The sequence below is a fragment of the Gymnoscopelus microlampas genome (assembly GCF_963454915.1).
Source record: "Gymnoscopelus microlampas genome assembly, chromosome: 7".
Classification (NCBI taxonomy): Eukaryota; Metazoa; Chordata; class Actinopteri; order Myctophiformes; family Myctophidae; genus Gymnoscopelus; species Gymnoscopelus microlampas.
This window is the reverse complement of record NC_139944.1, coordinates 30277461-30291598: the sequence shown is the minus strand read 5'-3', so window position 1 is coordinate 30291598 and position 14138 is coordinate 30277461. Positions and strand designations below refer to the sequence as shown.

General features: G+C 42.0%; 1 protein-coding gene across 1 annotated transcript in view; it reads left to right on the top strand.

Annotated features, from left to right (window-relative positions):
- The first annotated feature begins 3206 nt into the window (after positions 1-3206).
- pcbp4 (poly(rC) binding protein 4) overlaps positions 3207-14138 on the top strand; it is a 65345-nt gene continuing 54413 nt past the window's right edge. Inside the window, exons 1-3 of the mRNA XM_084061178.1 lie at positions 3207-3394; positions 4311-4334; positions 6358-6390. Coding sequence (XP_083917304.1) covers positions 3320-3394; positions 4311-4334; positions 6358-6390 — 132 coding nt within the window. The 5' untranslated portion in view covers positions 3207-3319. The remainder of the gene's footprint in view (positions 3395-4310; positions 4335-6357; positions 6391-14138) is intronic.

Below are 14138 nucleotides of genomic sequence, written 5' to 3'. Positions count from 1 at the left end.
TGGGTCCCCTTCAGATGATAGATTTATGTTCTAAGTATGATCTATACTTTGCCGTGCACCTCAACGGTGTTGCGCACTGCAAATAACCGATCTCATGAACGATCTCATCTCGCAAGCTTATAGATCTGCTATTTTTGGTGTCGCATGGGGAAATAGCTGATCTATAAGTTTGCATCTCTCTAGCAGTTGATCAGCTGACGTGCCAATGTATGTTTGAATGTAATGTATGTGTGTGTGTGCATGCGTGTGTGCACACACTGTGCACTGTTTGTTCATGTTTCTCTGTGTGCCCAATGCCTACACTGACACACACACTTGTCAGTGTGTGTGTGTGTATGTGTGTGTCCGTCCATATCTAAACACGGATGCACTGTGTGTGTGTGTGTGTGTGTGTGTGTGTGTGTGTGTGTGTGCGCGCTCATGCAAGGTGTTCATCTTGCGTGCCTGACAGCCTGCATCAGATTTGTGACCTACTTTACACAGGAGATATCATATGAGACCGGGACAGAGTTTGTACGCAACACACACACACACACACACACGCACACACGCACACACACACACACACACACACACACACACACACACACACACACACACACACACACACACACACACACACACACACACACACAGACACGGCTGCATGCAAATGTGAATAGCTACATGCATCCTCACATTGTTCCACAAGACACGCACACACACACACACACACACACACACACACACACACACACACACACACACACACACACACACACACACACACACAACACACACACACACACCAGAATGTGTGTTTTCTGTAAATTAGTGTTTACTCAGACAGGTCTCCTCCGTGTTCTTTGTCACTAAGGACACTGGTTGGCATAGAGACATATGACTGTGCAGCTACTGTCCAGACACACACACACACACACACACACACACACACACACACACACACACACACACACACACACACACATACTGTACACACACATGCATGCACCCCCCACACACACGCACATGTGTGCGCACACACCCTTCACGAGAGCGCACACACACACAAAACAGGGACTAACACTGAACACGGTAGCAGACCTACTGGATACAGTTACAACTCTCTCACACACACGCAAGTACGCACAAACGCACACACACAAACACACACACACACACACACACATGATACATGATTTATGAATACACACACATACACACATGGCCAAAAACCTCTCTTTAGCATGCAAAGACAGCTGAAGTCTGCTCTCCCATTTGTCCTGAATTGGAGTGAAGTAAATGCTTCACTATGATCACGCCTGACTGCCACTTGCTGACTGAAAGCTTATTTAATTCAGACCCCTAAGCCTTTTAAACAGACTTTCCAATTAATATTTTAAATTACCGCACTGACTTGTTGACTAGCGTCTGACACTTGAGAAATTATGTTAATTTCCACACCTCGTCTTTTTTAGTTTTCTTTTTTTTAATACACTGCCTGGTGCTGCTGGCAGTCGGCAGAGCAATGCTGTTGAAACCATGTTGAATCCAACCAATCCTCCTGTAGCGTCCCAGTCAGCTGGGTCTGTCTGAACAATACAAACGTTTCTGACTGGAAAACACTGTTGTGCACGCATCCACACACACACACACACACACACACACACACACACACACACACACACACACACACACACACACACACACACACACACACATGCACACACGCGCACACACACACACACACACACACACACACACTCACACAGGCGCGCACACACATACTCACACAGTAAGCTTCCATTTGGAGATACACTTGGGTGTGCATATACATAAATACATGTGTACAAAGAGCAGAAGTACTGTACCCAGAAGAGCACAAACCAAACAAAATGGTCTCGCTCCTCGTCCATGCAGGGACCTATGGGCTGTCATGGTCCATACTAGGCAGTATGGCTGTCATCGTCCACACAGGGCAGTATGGCTGTCATCGTCCACACAGGGCAGTATGGGCTATCATCGTCTATACAGGGCAGTATGGGCCGTCATCGTCCACACAGGGCAGTATGGGCTATCATCGTCTATACAGGGCAGTATGGGCCGTCATCGTCCACACAGGGCAGTATGGGCTATCATCGTCTATACAGGGCAGTATGGGCCGTCATCGTCCACACAGGGCAGTATGGGCTGTCATCGTCTATACAGGGCAGTATGGGCTGTCATCGTCCACACAGGGCAGTATGGGCTATCATCGTCCACACAGGGCAGTATGGGCTGTCATCGTCTATACAGGGCAGTATGGGCTGTCATCGTCCACACAGGGCAGTATGGGCTATCATCGTCCACACAGGGCAGTATGGGTTGTCATTGCAAGACTGTCAGGTGTTGACAGCCTCTCACTAATTAACGATAGAAACAATAATGAATGCTCTTTAGATGACATAATATCATCTATAACAAAGATCATTCAAAGACGGTGTTTATTCATGCACTTGTTCACCCAGGCCTCATTGACTCCAATGCATTCCATCAAACTTACAGCTCCAGTTTAGCTCCCAGTGCAGTCAATGTTCAATGAAGAACTGTATCTGACCTTTCCTTATTTACATTACATTTACACACTCTAGGAACGAGGAATAGTTGCTTTGAACGACAAACCAAAAACCAAAAACTCGATACTGCTAACATTAAGCACTCAGCAAATTCGTTTTTTTACAAGGCTTTCTATTCTGTGGAAATGGACGTCCGAACCATGGTCACCCTATTCACTGAGTACAATAACGGTCGATAAAATTGTCTCTGTGGCATTGGCGCTGTGAGCCTGGTTCCAGACGAATCTGCCATTGCAAAAAGAAATTGCCACAATATCCACGCAGTGATATTGTCTGGCCATGCAAGTCTACTGTGAGCTTCCCTCCCCAACATTAACACTATTCTTCTCTTTCCCCCTCCTCTGTTTATCCCCACAGAACCGACAAAAAACAGCCCAGAAGTACCGGTAAAAGCTGAGGCACGTCCCAGTCTACGCCCTCCACCGATTCCACCAACTGAATTCCTCCGTTTCCCCATCCCCTCCCTTACCCCATTTTCCCTTCTCTCCCTGAGTTGTCTCTCGGGTTCTGAAAGGAGGGTTTCCATCGCAGGGGAATCTTCAAGGGGTTCTCCCTAGGTTTTTCGGCGTGTTCTGGAACATTCCGCAACGCCTCGGGGCCCTCGGACCTTCATGCGTCTCCCAGTGGCAGAGTCCTCTGTCCACCACACCACCACCGACACCTCCACCCATCACCACGCCTCCTACAACACCTCCACCCATCACCACACCTCCAACCACGCCACCATGAGCTGTGAACAGGACTTTGGAGACGGCGGGGTGGGAGTCACGCTGACGCTGCGCCTCCTTATGCACGGCAAGGTAACAGAGAGAGTGACATAGAGATACAGATACAGAGAGGGCCGTGCATGCGTGTCCATTTATCGATGCTTCAGTACTGCGTGCATGTTATGTCTACTTAAAGGTGTAGTGAAATGAAAAATATGTTTTTCACACTTTTAGAGCATATCCGTGGTCATCATATGGGCATACCTAACAATAGATGCCAAAAAAAATGGAAAAACATTTTTTGTGTATTTTTATATCTAAAGTCCCTAAAAAGCCAATCTTAATTACTTCCTGTAAACGAAAACGTGCTGCGTGATGACATAAACGCAGCCTTCATGAATATAAATGAATCTTGATTACATGCACCTGTTTGATTCCCATAGCTGCACGTTCTTCAAACACAGCTGATTTTAATTACAGAGCTACTCCGTTTTGAATCTCATTGAAGATGACATCCAGACGGTGTATTACTAATTTTAAACTTAATCTGCACACTAAAATATGTATCTGAAAACATTATAGGTTAGAAATAAGCCAGGTAGTAGCAAACATGCTTCACTGGCCGTCGCTCTCTCACTTGTAAACAAACACTAGCCGTGTTGCGCACGGCTGAAGTGATTGAGATTCCAACGTCCCATAGCCTGAAGGGATGGGACCTTCTGATTGGTTTAGAGTCGGTTGAGACGACGTTTCAGACTGAGCCTTCAAAATAAAATGACCGAAAATGTCACTGCACTGCATCTTTAATGCAATTGTTATGTCTAATTTATGCAACAGTGCCTCATGACAAAAATAGCACATTTATGATCGGCAATTTTACAATGAAGTACAAATCGCACTGCCCATAATGTCATGTGGTTTTTCTGTCTGCCTGCCTGTCTGTCTGGCTGTCTGTTTGTCCCGTGTGAGGGCTACATAGTTTGACTTCCTGTTTGTGTTCTCTCCACAGGAAGTAGGAAGTATCATCGGCAAGGTGAGCTGCTGCCCCTATCTTCTTCTTCTGTGGTTTTAGGCATGCAGAGAATAATATATTTTATTCTGTTATTAAGTGGGTGCCAATTATAAATGTTCTAGTAAATTTGTCCAATGCGTAAACATACAGTATACACGTTTACACATGTAAACCATAACGGCCCTAGTACTACCAGCAGTATTTAATATGATTTAATCAGATTTCATTCTCATTTCACAGTTAAATATTAACGGGAAAACCTGTTCCATGTTTAAACCATATACATTATAAATTGCTAACCGTGTTTAAACCATGTATTAGAAAACCCTGACCATCTTTTTTAAAGTAAGCATTTTCTAAAACAGGCGTGCTGCTCTGGAGATAACCAGCTCCCTATGTAATCCTCCAATATATAACGACCCCTAATGTAAATCTACCATGAAATAGGCTATGTGTTAATAATAATAATAAATAAAGTGTGAAATTTCTAGTTAGGTCATGTCAATCCAATCTCTGGCTACTTAGAATGTGCTCTAGAGAGATGCCAGTCAATTCCATAGGGATATGTCGTTTTCTTCACTTCACAGTTACATGAAGTGTGTTAACGAGGCCCCCCTTCCCACTGAACACCCAGTCAAATCTGTTTTACTTTCACATACCCTACAGCAGCGATTAACAGTCTGTGGGCCGTGATTATATTGCAAGTGGGCCGCAAACACTAAGATTTTAATGATGAAAAGTCATGATAAAAGAAGTCATGGTATTTTTTTCTTTAAAACCTTGAACATGTTGTTTTAATACAGATAAATATTGACTTAAAGTATACTATGTTAGGTCCATTGATCCAAGCCAGGAACACAATCAATTGATTGATCTTTAAATTAAACATGCTCTGAAAATGCTGGGACGGCAGAACAGAACTGATGCCCACTCTGCTGTAGCTACACCATACAGTCTTATCAGGCTTGTGTGACTGGAGCAGCTATTAAAATGAGATCATTTTGTGAACGTTAAATGTGGCGCAGGTTGAGCATAAATACTAAAACAATCAATTTCAATGTGTTTACATATCCTGAGGTGGGTTTTATGTGGCACACCTAATGTTTCACACATCGCAATAGCTTATGATAGGCCATGGTACTGTATATAGTCATTATATCACAGCTAAGGGGCATTGGTGAGAAATTTCCCACTACAGTCTTCTGCTGTTGATCACTGGGAGCTGCCCAGTACAGCCACAGTCTTCTACCATTGGTCATTTGTTGAGCACCTGTTTTCTACCGACACCTGTAATCACAAACCAATGCCAAGATATAGATAAAGGTAGAGTTCACCCCAAAAACATATTTTTTTCTATCGATTAGTCACCACATGGAGACTTGAATTAATTTTTTTGTCGCATTTTTGTTTTTTGTCCTAAGCCACTAATTTGATGACCAGCGGACCGGTAGGCAGCGGTTCCGGTTGGAGATACAAATGAGACTCTTTGTGTCTCCTACTGGAACCGCTGCCGGTCATCAAATTATTGACTTAGGAATGCGACAAAAACAAAAATATATACTTTCATTCCAGTCTCCATGGGGTGACTAATCGATAGAAAAAAAGTCATTTTGGGAGTGAGCTACTCCTTTAAGGGCAAACAAAACAAACAAAACAGTTTCACATCATATTGGACAATTACAATCTTGGACAATTACAAAATGTCGTTGATAACACAATGTGGACAATGACTGCCATCATTCTCCATATGTAGTTAACTTGAATGCATCACAGGATTTGCAGCATTTTAAAAGTTAGTCTCAACGGACAGTGTGGCAGCTGGCTGCTCACAATGAACGAGTAGCCAGGACTTGAGTGGTTTGCTGAAGTACACTTGAAAGAGACACAGAGAATGAATGTCAGGAGGGCCTTCAGCTAAATGCCAAAAATGTAATGATACTTAATGCAGAATGGAAGCACACAATGTTGTATAGCCAGAGTCATCGACTGTAGTGTCCTTGTGAGTAATGTGAGTCTGAGCTCAGTGTTGTGTGTCTTTCCACAGAAAGGAGAAACAGTGAAGAGAATACGAGAAGAGGTAAGATGCGCATCCTTCAATCCTGCATAATATCCCACATCAGCACTTCTCCACCGCTTTCAGTCCAGCTCACTGGAACCTGTCCATTATGAATTCAGTACCCAATGCTAATGCTGTATATTGAATATTATACCACAATATTCCTGTAATGTAGTTCTGTTTTTTCTATAGGCTTGTCAGAACCAGTGGTGGGGAAAAACTACTCAAATGTTTTGCTTAAGTAAAAGTATCAATACCGCAATGTAGAAGTACTATGTTAGAAGTAAAAGTCCGGAATTCAAAATTTGTGAGCTTGTAGATCGGCTATTTTCAAATAGCCTAGGTATAAAATAAGGCTAAAGTGGTTAATGTATGTTTAATAATTTATATCTGCAAAGTAACTAGTAAATAAAGTTTTCAAATAATTGTAGTGGAGTAAAAGTACAATATTTGCCTCAGAGATGTAGTGGAGTAAAAGTAAAAGTGTAGACAATTGGAAATACTCCAGTAAAGTAAAAGAACCTAAACAATTTACTTAAGTAACAGTACTTGAGTAAATGTACACCACTGTTCAGAACATGTATACCATGTAATTAGTACCAACATTAAAGACACTGCCTTAATGGAATCATCTCTAACCTTTAAATTATAGTTCTTTCTCTTTTGTCATGATTATGATACTAAGATTACAATGACAAATGGTAGTAAATTATGAGCTGTCAAATTCAAGCTGCTTTCAGCAGTTAGAGTAGTATATGTGTGCCAAGATGTAACTGAACAACTGAGGCATGTTGTGGAATGTGTGGAGAAGTTATTGGCATTTCCAAGTGACTCACCATAAGAAATAATTAGCCCTTCGTTACTTTATTTCTCCCTGTAAGGAAGAGGCACTAACATTACCGGTCTTCCGTGTAGTTGTCACAGTGACTTGTACACATTCAGCCTCTGAAAATGAATTGAACACTTACTCCAGATTGAAATTACTGCACAAAAAAGGAAACTACTACCGCAATGCTTTAGCATATAGCATAGCCTTATCCCATGGATCTCAGAGAGATATTACAGTATTATAAAGCAACATTTCTCAACCATTGAGATCGGGATCCGAAAGCACAGTAAGAGACTTCATGACAGGGTTGTGGAAAAAGAACAATGCTAATCAAAGAATATTGTGTAATCTTAATGTGTCTATTACCATTATGTCTCATTCTATCATATGTAACTCTTACTTCTCTAACTTCTCAACCTTCAATTTCTCTACCTCTACTTTCCAATTCCACTTACCTGGGTAGTGGGTACATTAGGTTGTTGATTTGTCAAGGGAAAAGAAATGGGAAATGTCACCCTAGTCGTTAGAGTCTATAAGGAATACCTGTCCCCTAATCTCTCAAGACAGATTTTTTTGAATGGGTTCCCAGATTGCCTGTCCCCTAACTCCAGCATGTCTTACTACCGAGTGCAGTGCCAGGCCAGGCCATTCTCATTAGCTACTTGTCTTAATTCGACGCTTCTTCAGCTAACGTTGGCGTTTGTATGCTCATGCCGAGGTGTACCGTACTGACGCAGATGGAGTGTGGACCATGTTCACTCAAAATGGTCTTAAGCCTCTACCAAACCCTTAAGGACCATTTATACTCAATGTTAAACATAGTTATGGCATTCAAATAATTCCATCCGTTTTTCTGCATATTGTTTGAAAGCTTATAGCTTGAAATGTATGCATCCGTAAGGTGCAACATCTGAAAACTGTGGGGGCAGTCGTGCTCCCTTGTAAGATGCAACAAAGGAGAAAGAATATAAAGCCAAATGGAGGTCCGTACAAGATCATTTTGTTGCCCTATCCTGCACTCTATAGCGGATGACATTGAAACTCCATTGAAACATTACGTACAGAATGTTTAGCAGAGCTACAGTATGTATGTGAGCAATGCTGCTCGCGTTCTGAACATAATATGTACATGCGCATCTATTCTGAACGGGAGTATGAATGTGCATTTATCCTTAACCCTACAACCCTGCAACCAGAGAACACAATACCACATGGACGGCTTATACAGTATGAATACCTAAACATGTTATCGTTAGAACTTTAAATACCATGTCTGGCTGGAGACAGGAAATTAACAGCAATTTCATTGCATATGGATTGCTTGAGGGAGGGGCACTATCTCTCTATGAACGTGCAAAATCTCTGTGTGTGTGTGAGTGAGTCTGTCCTTATTCTTAAGCCATTAAGATCGGGAACGCATCTGTGTCATTTTAGATTTGAGCTATAACCATTATTTTATACTCTCGCTATTCAAAAATAGCAGATATACAAGCTCATAGCGTGGCACCGAGTGCCACGCTATGAGCTTGTAGATCTGCTATTTTTTGAAAAAATGTGTGCAAATCTTTGAATATATATTTTTGTAAAGCAACTCAAATCTTTGCTTCTGGGGGCTTCTACAAGCCTTGTAGATCTGCTATTTTTGAATAGCCAAATAAATTTTAAAAAATCCGTATTGAATGGGTTAATAAGCGGGACCTGAGGAGCATAACAATTAAAAAGACATGCTTTCAGAGCGTCCCTCCCAGTGGCATCGTAATGCCGAGATCATCATCCCAATGATCATCATCCCAGAGAGAGAAAAGCAAGGGAAGCAGCGAGAGAGAGACAGGTGAATACAGAGAGAAAAGGGGAAAAGGAGAGAGAGAGAGAGGATGGAGAGAAAAGACTGGGTGCTATAGAATGAGTGAATGGAGGAGAGAGATGAAGGGAGGCATGATGAGGAGGGATAGAGATAGAAGGGAGGGGAAGTAGGGGGCAGTGGGGTTTACGTAAGAGAGAGAAGAGGTGGGGGGGGCATGAGAAATTGGGGCAGTGAGAGTTATGCCTGATTTATACTTACAGTTGCGCAACATGTTGTGCAAATAGGCGTTGTACAAGCTCACAGAGCGTTGTACTGTATGTCGCCTATTTTCATTTAAATTAGGCATTAGAAGATGAATGCATAGAAAGACATGTGGGGAAGAGAGATATGTGATTTCAGGGAGTCAGAGAGTGAGACAAAGAGTTGTAGTTGTATCAAAAGTGTGTGTGTGTGTGTGTGTGTGTGTGTGTGTGTGTGTGTGTGTGTGTGTGTGTGTGTGTGTGTGTGTGTGTGTGTACTGTACTGTACTGTACTGTACTGTACTGTACTGCGCTATGTTGTTTTGTTTGTTGCCTACAATCTACAAGATCACAACGTGTCACTTGGGGACATGTGTGCTTGTGGAACTGCTGTAGTGCACGACATAGAAATTATTAAAATGGTTAACGAGGTGGATATTGACCTTCGGGTGGTGCAGTGGTAATGTGTCTGCCCACCGGTGGTCAGACACAAACCCACAACCCAAGGTTGTGGGTTTAAATCCACCGCAGTGAATCCGGCTTTGTCGTGCGTCTATAGAACACAATTGTGTCGTGTTCGTGGGAGGGAAGCCGAGGGGGGTGATATTAGTCACTGCACGTATTCCTACGGGCTGGGGCGGTGGCGCCTGACAGCAGGGAGTGTTGGGTGGGAGGAGTAGGACGAAGGCTCTATGTCCTCCCAGTGGGGGCTCCTCACTAGCAGGTGAGTCAGGATACAACAGCAGTGACAACACACAAATGTGTGTGGGGAGGAATTAATTGGCATAACAACAAAAAAACAAGGTGGATGATGATGATTTTGCCTTCTTCACATTGCACAGTGTGAAATATAATGATGGTATAAGACAAGCCAACATCATGCTGTGACACAAACAACTCATTTAGACCTAGGACACCAGATCAATAAAGGTCAATTACCTTCATTTAAATGTAACACATTTCTGTAGGTTCTGGTTGAAACGTTGGCTCATTCGTGGGGTGCAGTGAATCCCATGAATAGTTGATAAGAACCCCCCAGGGTGAGTTGAGAATGCTGAGCCACCATTTGGAGCCTTCACACTGGTGGTGATGGAGCGCTCAACTAGAAAGTACACAATGACAGCAGCAGCAAAACACTCACGGATGACAGTGACCCACAGATCAAACAGCAGCAAGTAGAGAAGCTATCATTTTTCATTGGTTCCCATGGAGGTGTGACAGAGGGGGTTTATTCATAGATTCAACTGATCGGTTTCAAAGCGGATATTTTGATGGGTAAACACACAGTAGCTGAAGGTAATAATAACATCAATGGTTACTGTGTTCAAAAATAATCTATCTATAAGCTGTTGTTTATAATGAAATACCCAAAATAGGGACGCCAGGTTGGACACATTGGCTGCATAATTGTCAATACCGATGTCATAAAAAAGTTAAATAATGACCCATATAATGGTCATGTTCTAGCTCTAAAGCCGTCTACATACTTGAGCCGACGTCAGACAGGGTAGGCAATAACTACAAACTGATGTCATTCAGAACGTAGGCAGTGCCTGGAGTATAAAACATGCAGCTTTCAACTTTCCAAACTTTCTTTGCTGCAGCAGAAAAAAGCTCTTGTCCGGCTGGACCATGTAGCAGCTTTAACTAACTGACTGATGAAGGTCAGTGTTATCAAATGGCTGTTGCAGGGCCAGACTGTATTATGACCAAAATGCAAGTGCAGGCATTAGAACAGAAACAGCAATCACTCTGAAACAGAGTGATTGCTGAAAATCAGCAATTAGCAAGCAAAACTTAAAATTGGAGCACAACCCCCAGAGATATCAGTATGCATGCCCAGGCCAGCTTTGGCCTGCCTGGTGACTGATTTGTCCTGCAGCCGAATGTTATTAAAGTGCAAGGGGAAATGATGCTCTTATAGTATAACCAGACCCACTGTCTAGCTACTCACTGCTTGCCAGTGGTGGAAAAAGTACTCAAATATTTTACTTAAGTAAAAGTATCAATACGGCATTGTATAAATACTATATGTTACAAGTAAATGTCCAGAATTCAACATTTATTTGACTAAAAGTACAAAAGTATTGGTATCAAAACTTAAAGTACCAAAAGTAGAAAATACTCATTATGCAGAATGTCTCATTTCACAAGTTTTCAAATGTATAAAAATCTTTTGAAAATAGCAGATCTACATGCTCACAATGCGTCAAATGGCCGAAATGTATATAGGGCTGAAGTGGTTAATGTATGTTTGTAATAATAATCAAAATCTACAATAACTAGTAACTAAAGTTTTCAAATAATTGAAGTGGAGTAAAAGTATAATATTTGCCTCTGAGATGTAGTGGAGTAGAAGTAAAAGTATTGAAAATTGGAAGTACCCCATTAAAGTAGAAAATACCACAACATTGTACTTAAGTACTGTACTTGAGTACATGTACTTAGTTACATTACACCACTGCTGGTTGCTATCATTAGTTGACAGGTAATGTCCGTGTGGGTGGGAATGTTTTGGTTCAGTGCTCGCCTGCCTGTGGTGAAACAATTTGTCAAGAAAGTCAACAATCTGCTCGCCTTGCTATGCTATGTGATTGGTCAAAATGTCATCAATCCACTTGCCTATAGGCTTCTGTGGTAGAAAGCATCATTATAGCGTCATTTATTTAATTTGCAGATGATTTATTTAACAACAAAAAGTAGAAAAGTATGGCTCTTTGGCCGTGCTCAGTTTAAAACAAAAAACCGAAAAGTACAGATATTAGCAAGCAAGGCAGCATCAGACGACTCACAGTGGCTTATAATGACTGTATGCGGCTGCTGCTGAGAGCTCCAAGCAGCTCCAGTGCAAGCCAGATGTTTGTTAGTGTTGGGGTACCCACCTGCTCTGCTGTGCTACGCAATCTTATGTATAGATTTATGTGTAGGGCATCTGAGTCAGTAAATGACATCATTGCTGTCATAATTAACCCCTTACGTAGTTCTGTCAGGTTCTCCTCTAGACTGTGGAACCATTGGTGCACTTGTCTGTATGTTCGAAACTGAACGTCTGTGGAAGTCTTTTTATTGTATTTCTTTTTCTGTTATTGTTATGTTTTGTATGGTGTTTTTATTGTGATATGGATCCCCCTTGGGTCTGAAATAAAGATTGAATTGAATCAGGCCCTACTCAGTTTAAATCAAAAAGTAGAAAAGTACAGATCTTAGGCCCTACTCCGTTTAAAACTGGTTTCTTTTTACTATTTTAGTGTTTTTGTGCTTTTCAGAAACATGGATAAATGGGAATATGCCGGGTGTCTCGGTAGATCTGGTTGGCACTCATTGTACCAAACAGTATGTAATCTGTAAGACGAGGGAGAATAGTGGATATGTACACATTCCTGGGAGGGCTACTCAGTAGGAAATTGGACTGATGATCGGCCTACACTGGCCCTCTTTTCAAGCAGGAACAGAGCAGTTTGTTCTCTCTGAGGTGGCTCAAAGTCTTTCAACATGTGAAACAGACTGTTACGCATGCTGTACCAGTCTGTAGTAGCAGCGTGCTCTGATTTTTTTGTTGCCGTAGTGTGCATGGGGGGAGGCATCAACCACTGGGATGCTAAGAGATTGAATACGCTGGTGAGGAAGGCCACCTCTGTGGTGGAGGTCAAACTGGACAGTGTGGAGCTGTTGGCAGAGAGGAGGAGGATGCGGGGGAAGCTTAGCGCTATCTTTGATAATGAATGAAAGATGGCAGCAGCCCACTAGAATGTCGGGTGGAAACCTTGTATGTCCAAAACTGTTCATTTTTTATTATTATTTTTAAAACATTTCAAAATAGTGATAATAGTTGCTGCTGTTTATACTGCTTTTGCGTGACACTCTTGTATGATGAAGTAGGGCATGAATTTGAAAAAATAATGATATATGGAGATAGGAGGTTTCTGCCCGACAGCAACGATGACTAACAACCCAGACATCAGAGTATATAAAGACTAGCAATCATGTGTGAGTGGTTCCCATGGAGGTGTGACAGAAAGTGCTCATTCTTAGACTAAAGACCACATACGCAATGACATGGACCAATAGGCAAACTTGGCATCATCTCCAGAGTTTAAAGTACAGTAATTGGAAGGTGAGATGTGATGTTGTGCAGTCTTCCTGATTGACGCTAAGTTAACAGCTGCCTGGTAGAATAGAAAACTAGTCTCCAGAGCTGAAAATCACTCGCCTGTGAAGTGCACTACAGCTCAGGATGCAAAGGTTTACCAAACAATAACTTCACAAAAAACACAGAAAATGTTAGTCCCCCGAGAATTAATTTGAACACTACTCCGTGTCAACAAACTCCAAGAAAGAATTACAGAGTATATGGCAACAGACAGAAAGAAAGGGAGCCAGAGACAGCAGGGACACACAGACTGAGAGATAAGAGAGAGTGAGGAACAATGAGAGAGTAAGGGACAAATTGGGGATGAGGGACAATGAGATATTGACAGACGTGAATATCTCAATTCGCTCTCACTTCATTCCAGGGAGAGCGAAAGAAGGAGTGACAGATAAAAAGAGCAATTAAGTAATTAAGAGTAAGATAAATAATGCACTCAGAAATGCAAAGAAATGTGTAGCTTTCCTCACTGGAATTGTGTTGTCATTTGACATTTTGCTAATTCAGTCACACCAGCGTCAAGACGCGACTGACATTGATATTACAGCTAGTCATTCAACAAGCTAGTTGCATGTACTGTAGCTACTGTACTTGGCAGTCTGTGGTGTCTTTCTCAATGGCACGGTAAAATAAGTAAGCATTACGAACAGCAGTCCACCACTGAGCCAAAGAGTTCTTATCAGAGACAACTCATTCTCCCTCTCTAGGCCATTTGCAGGTGTTGTATCATAAAATTCTGGAAATTCACAC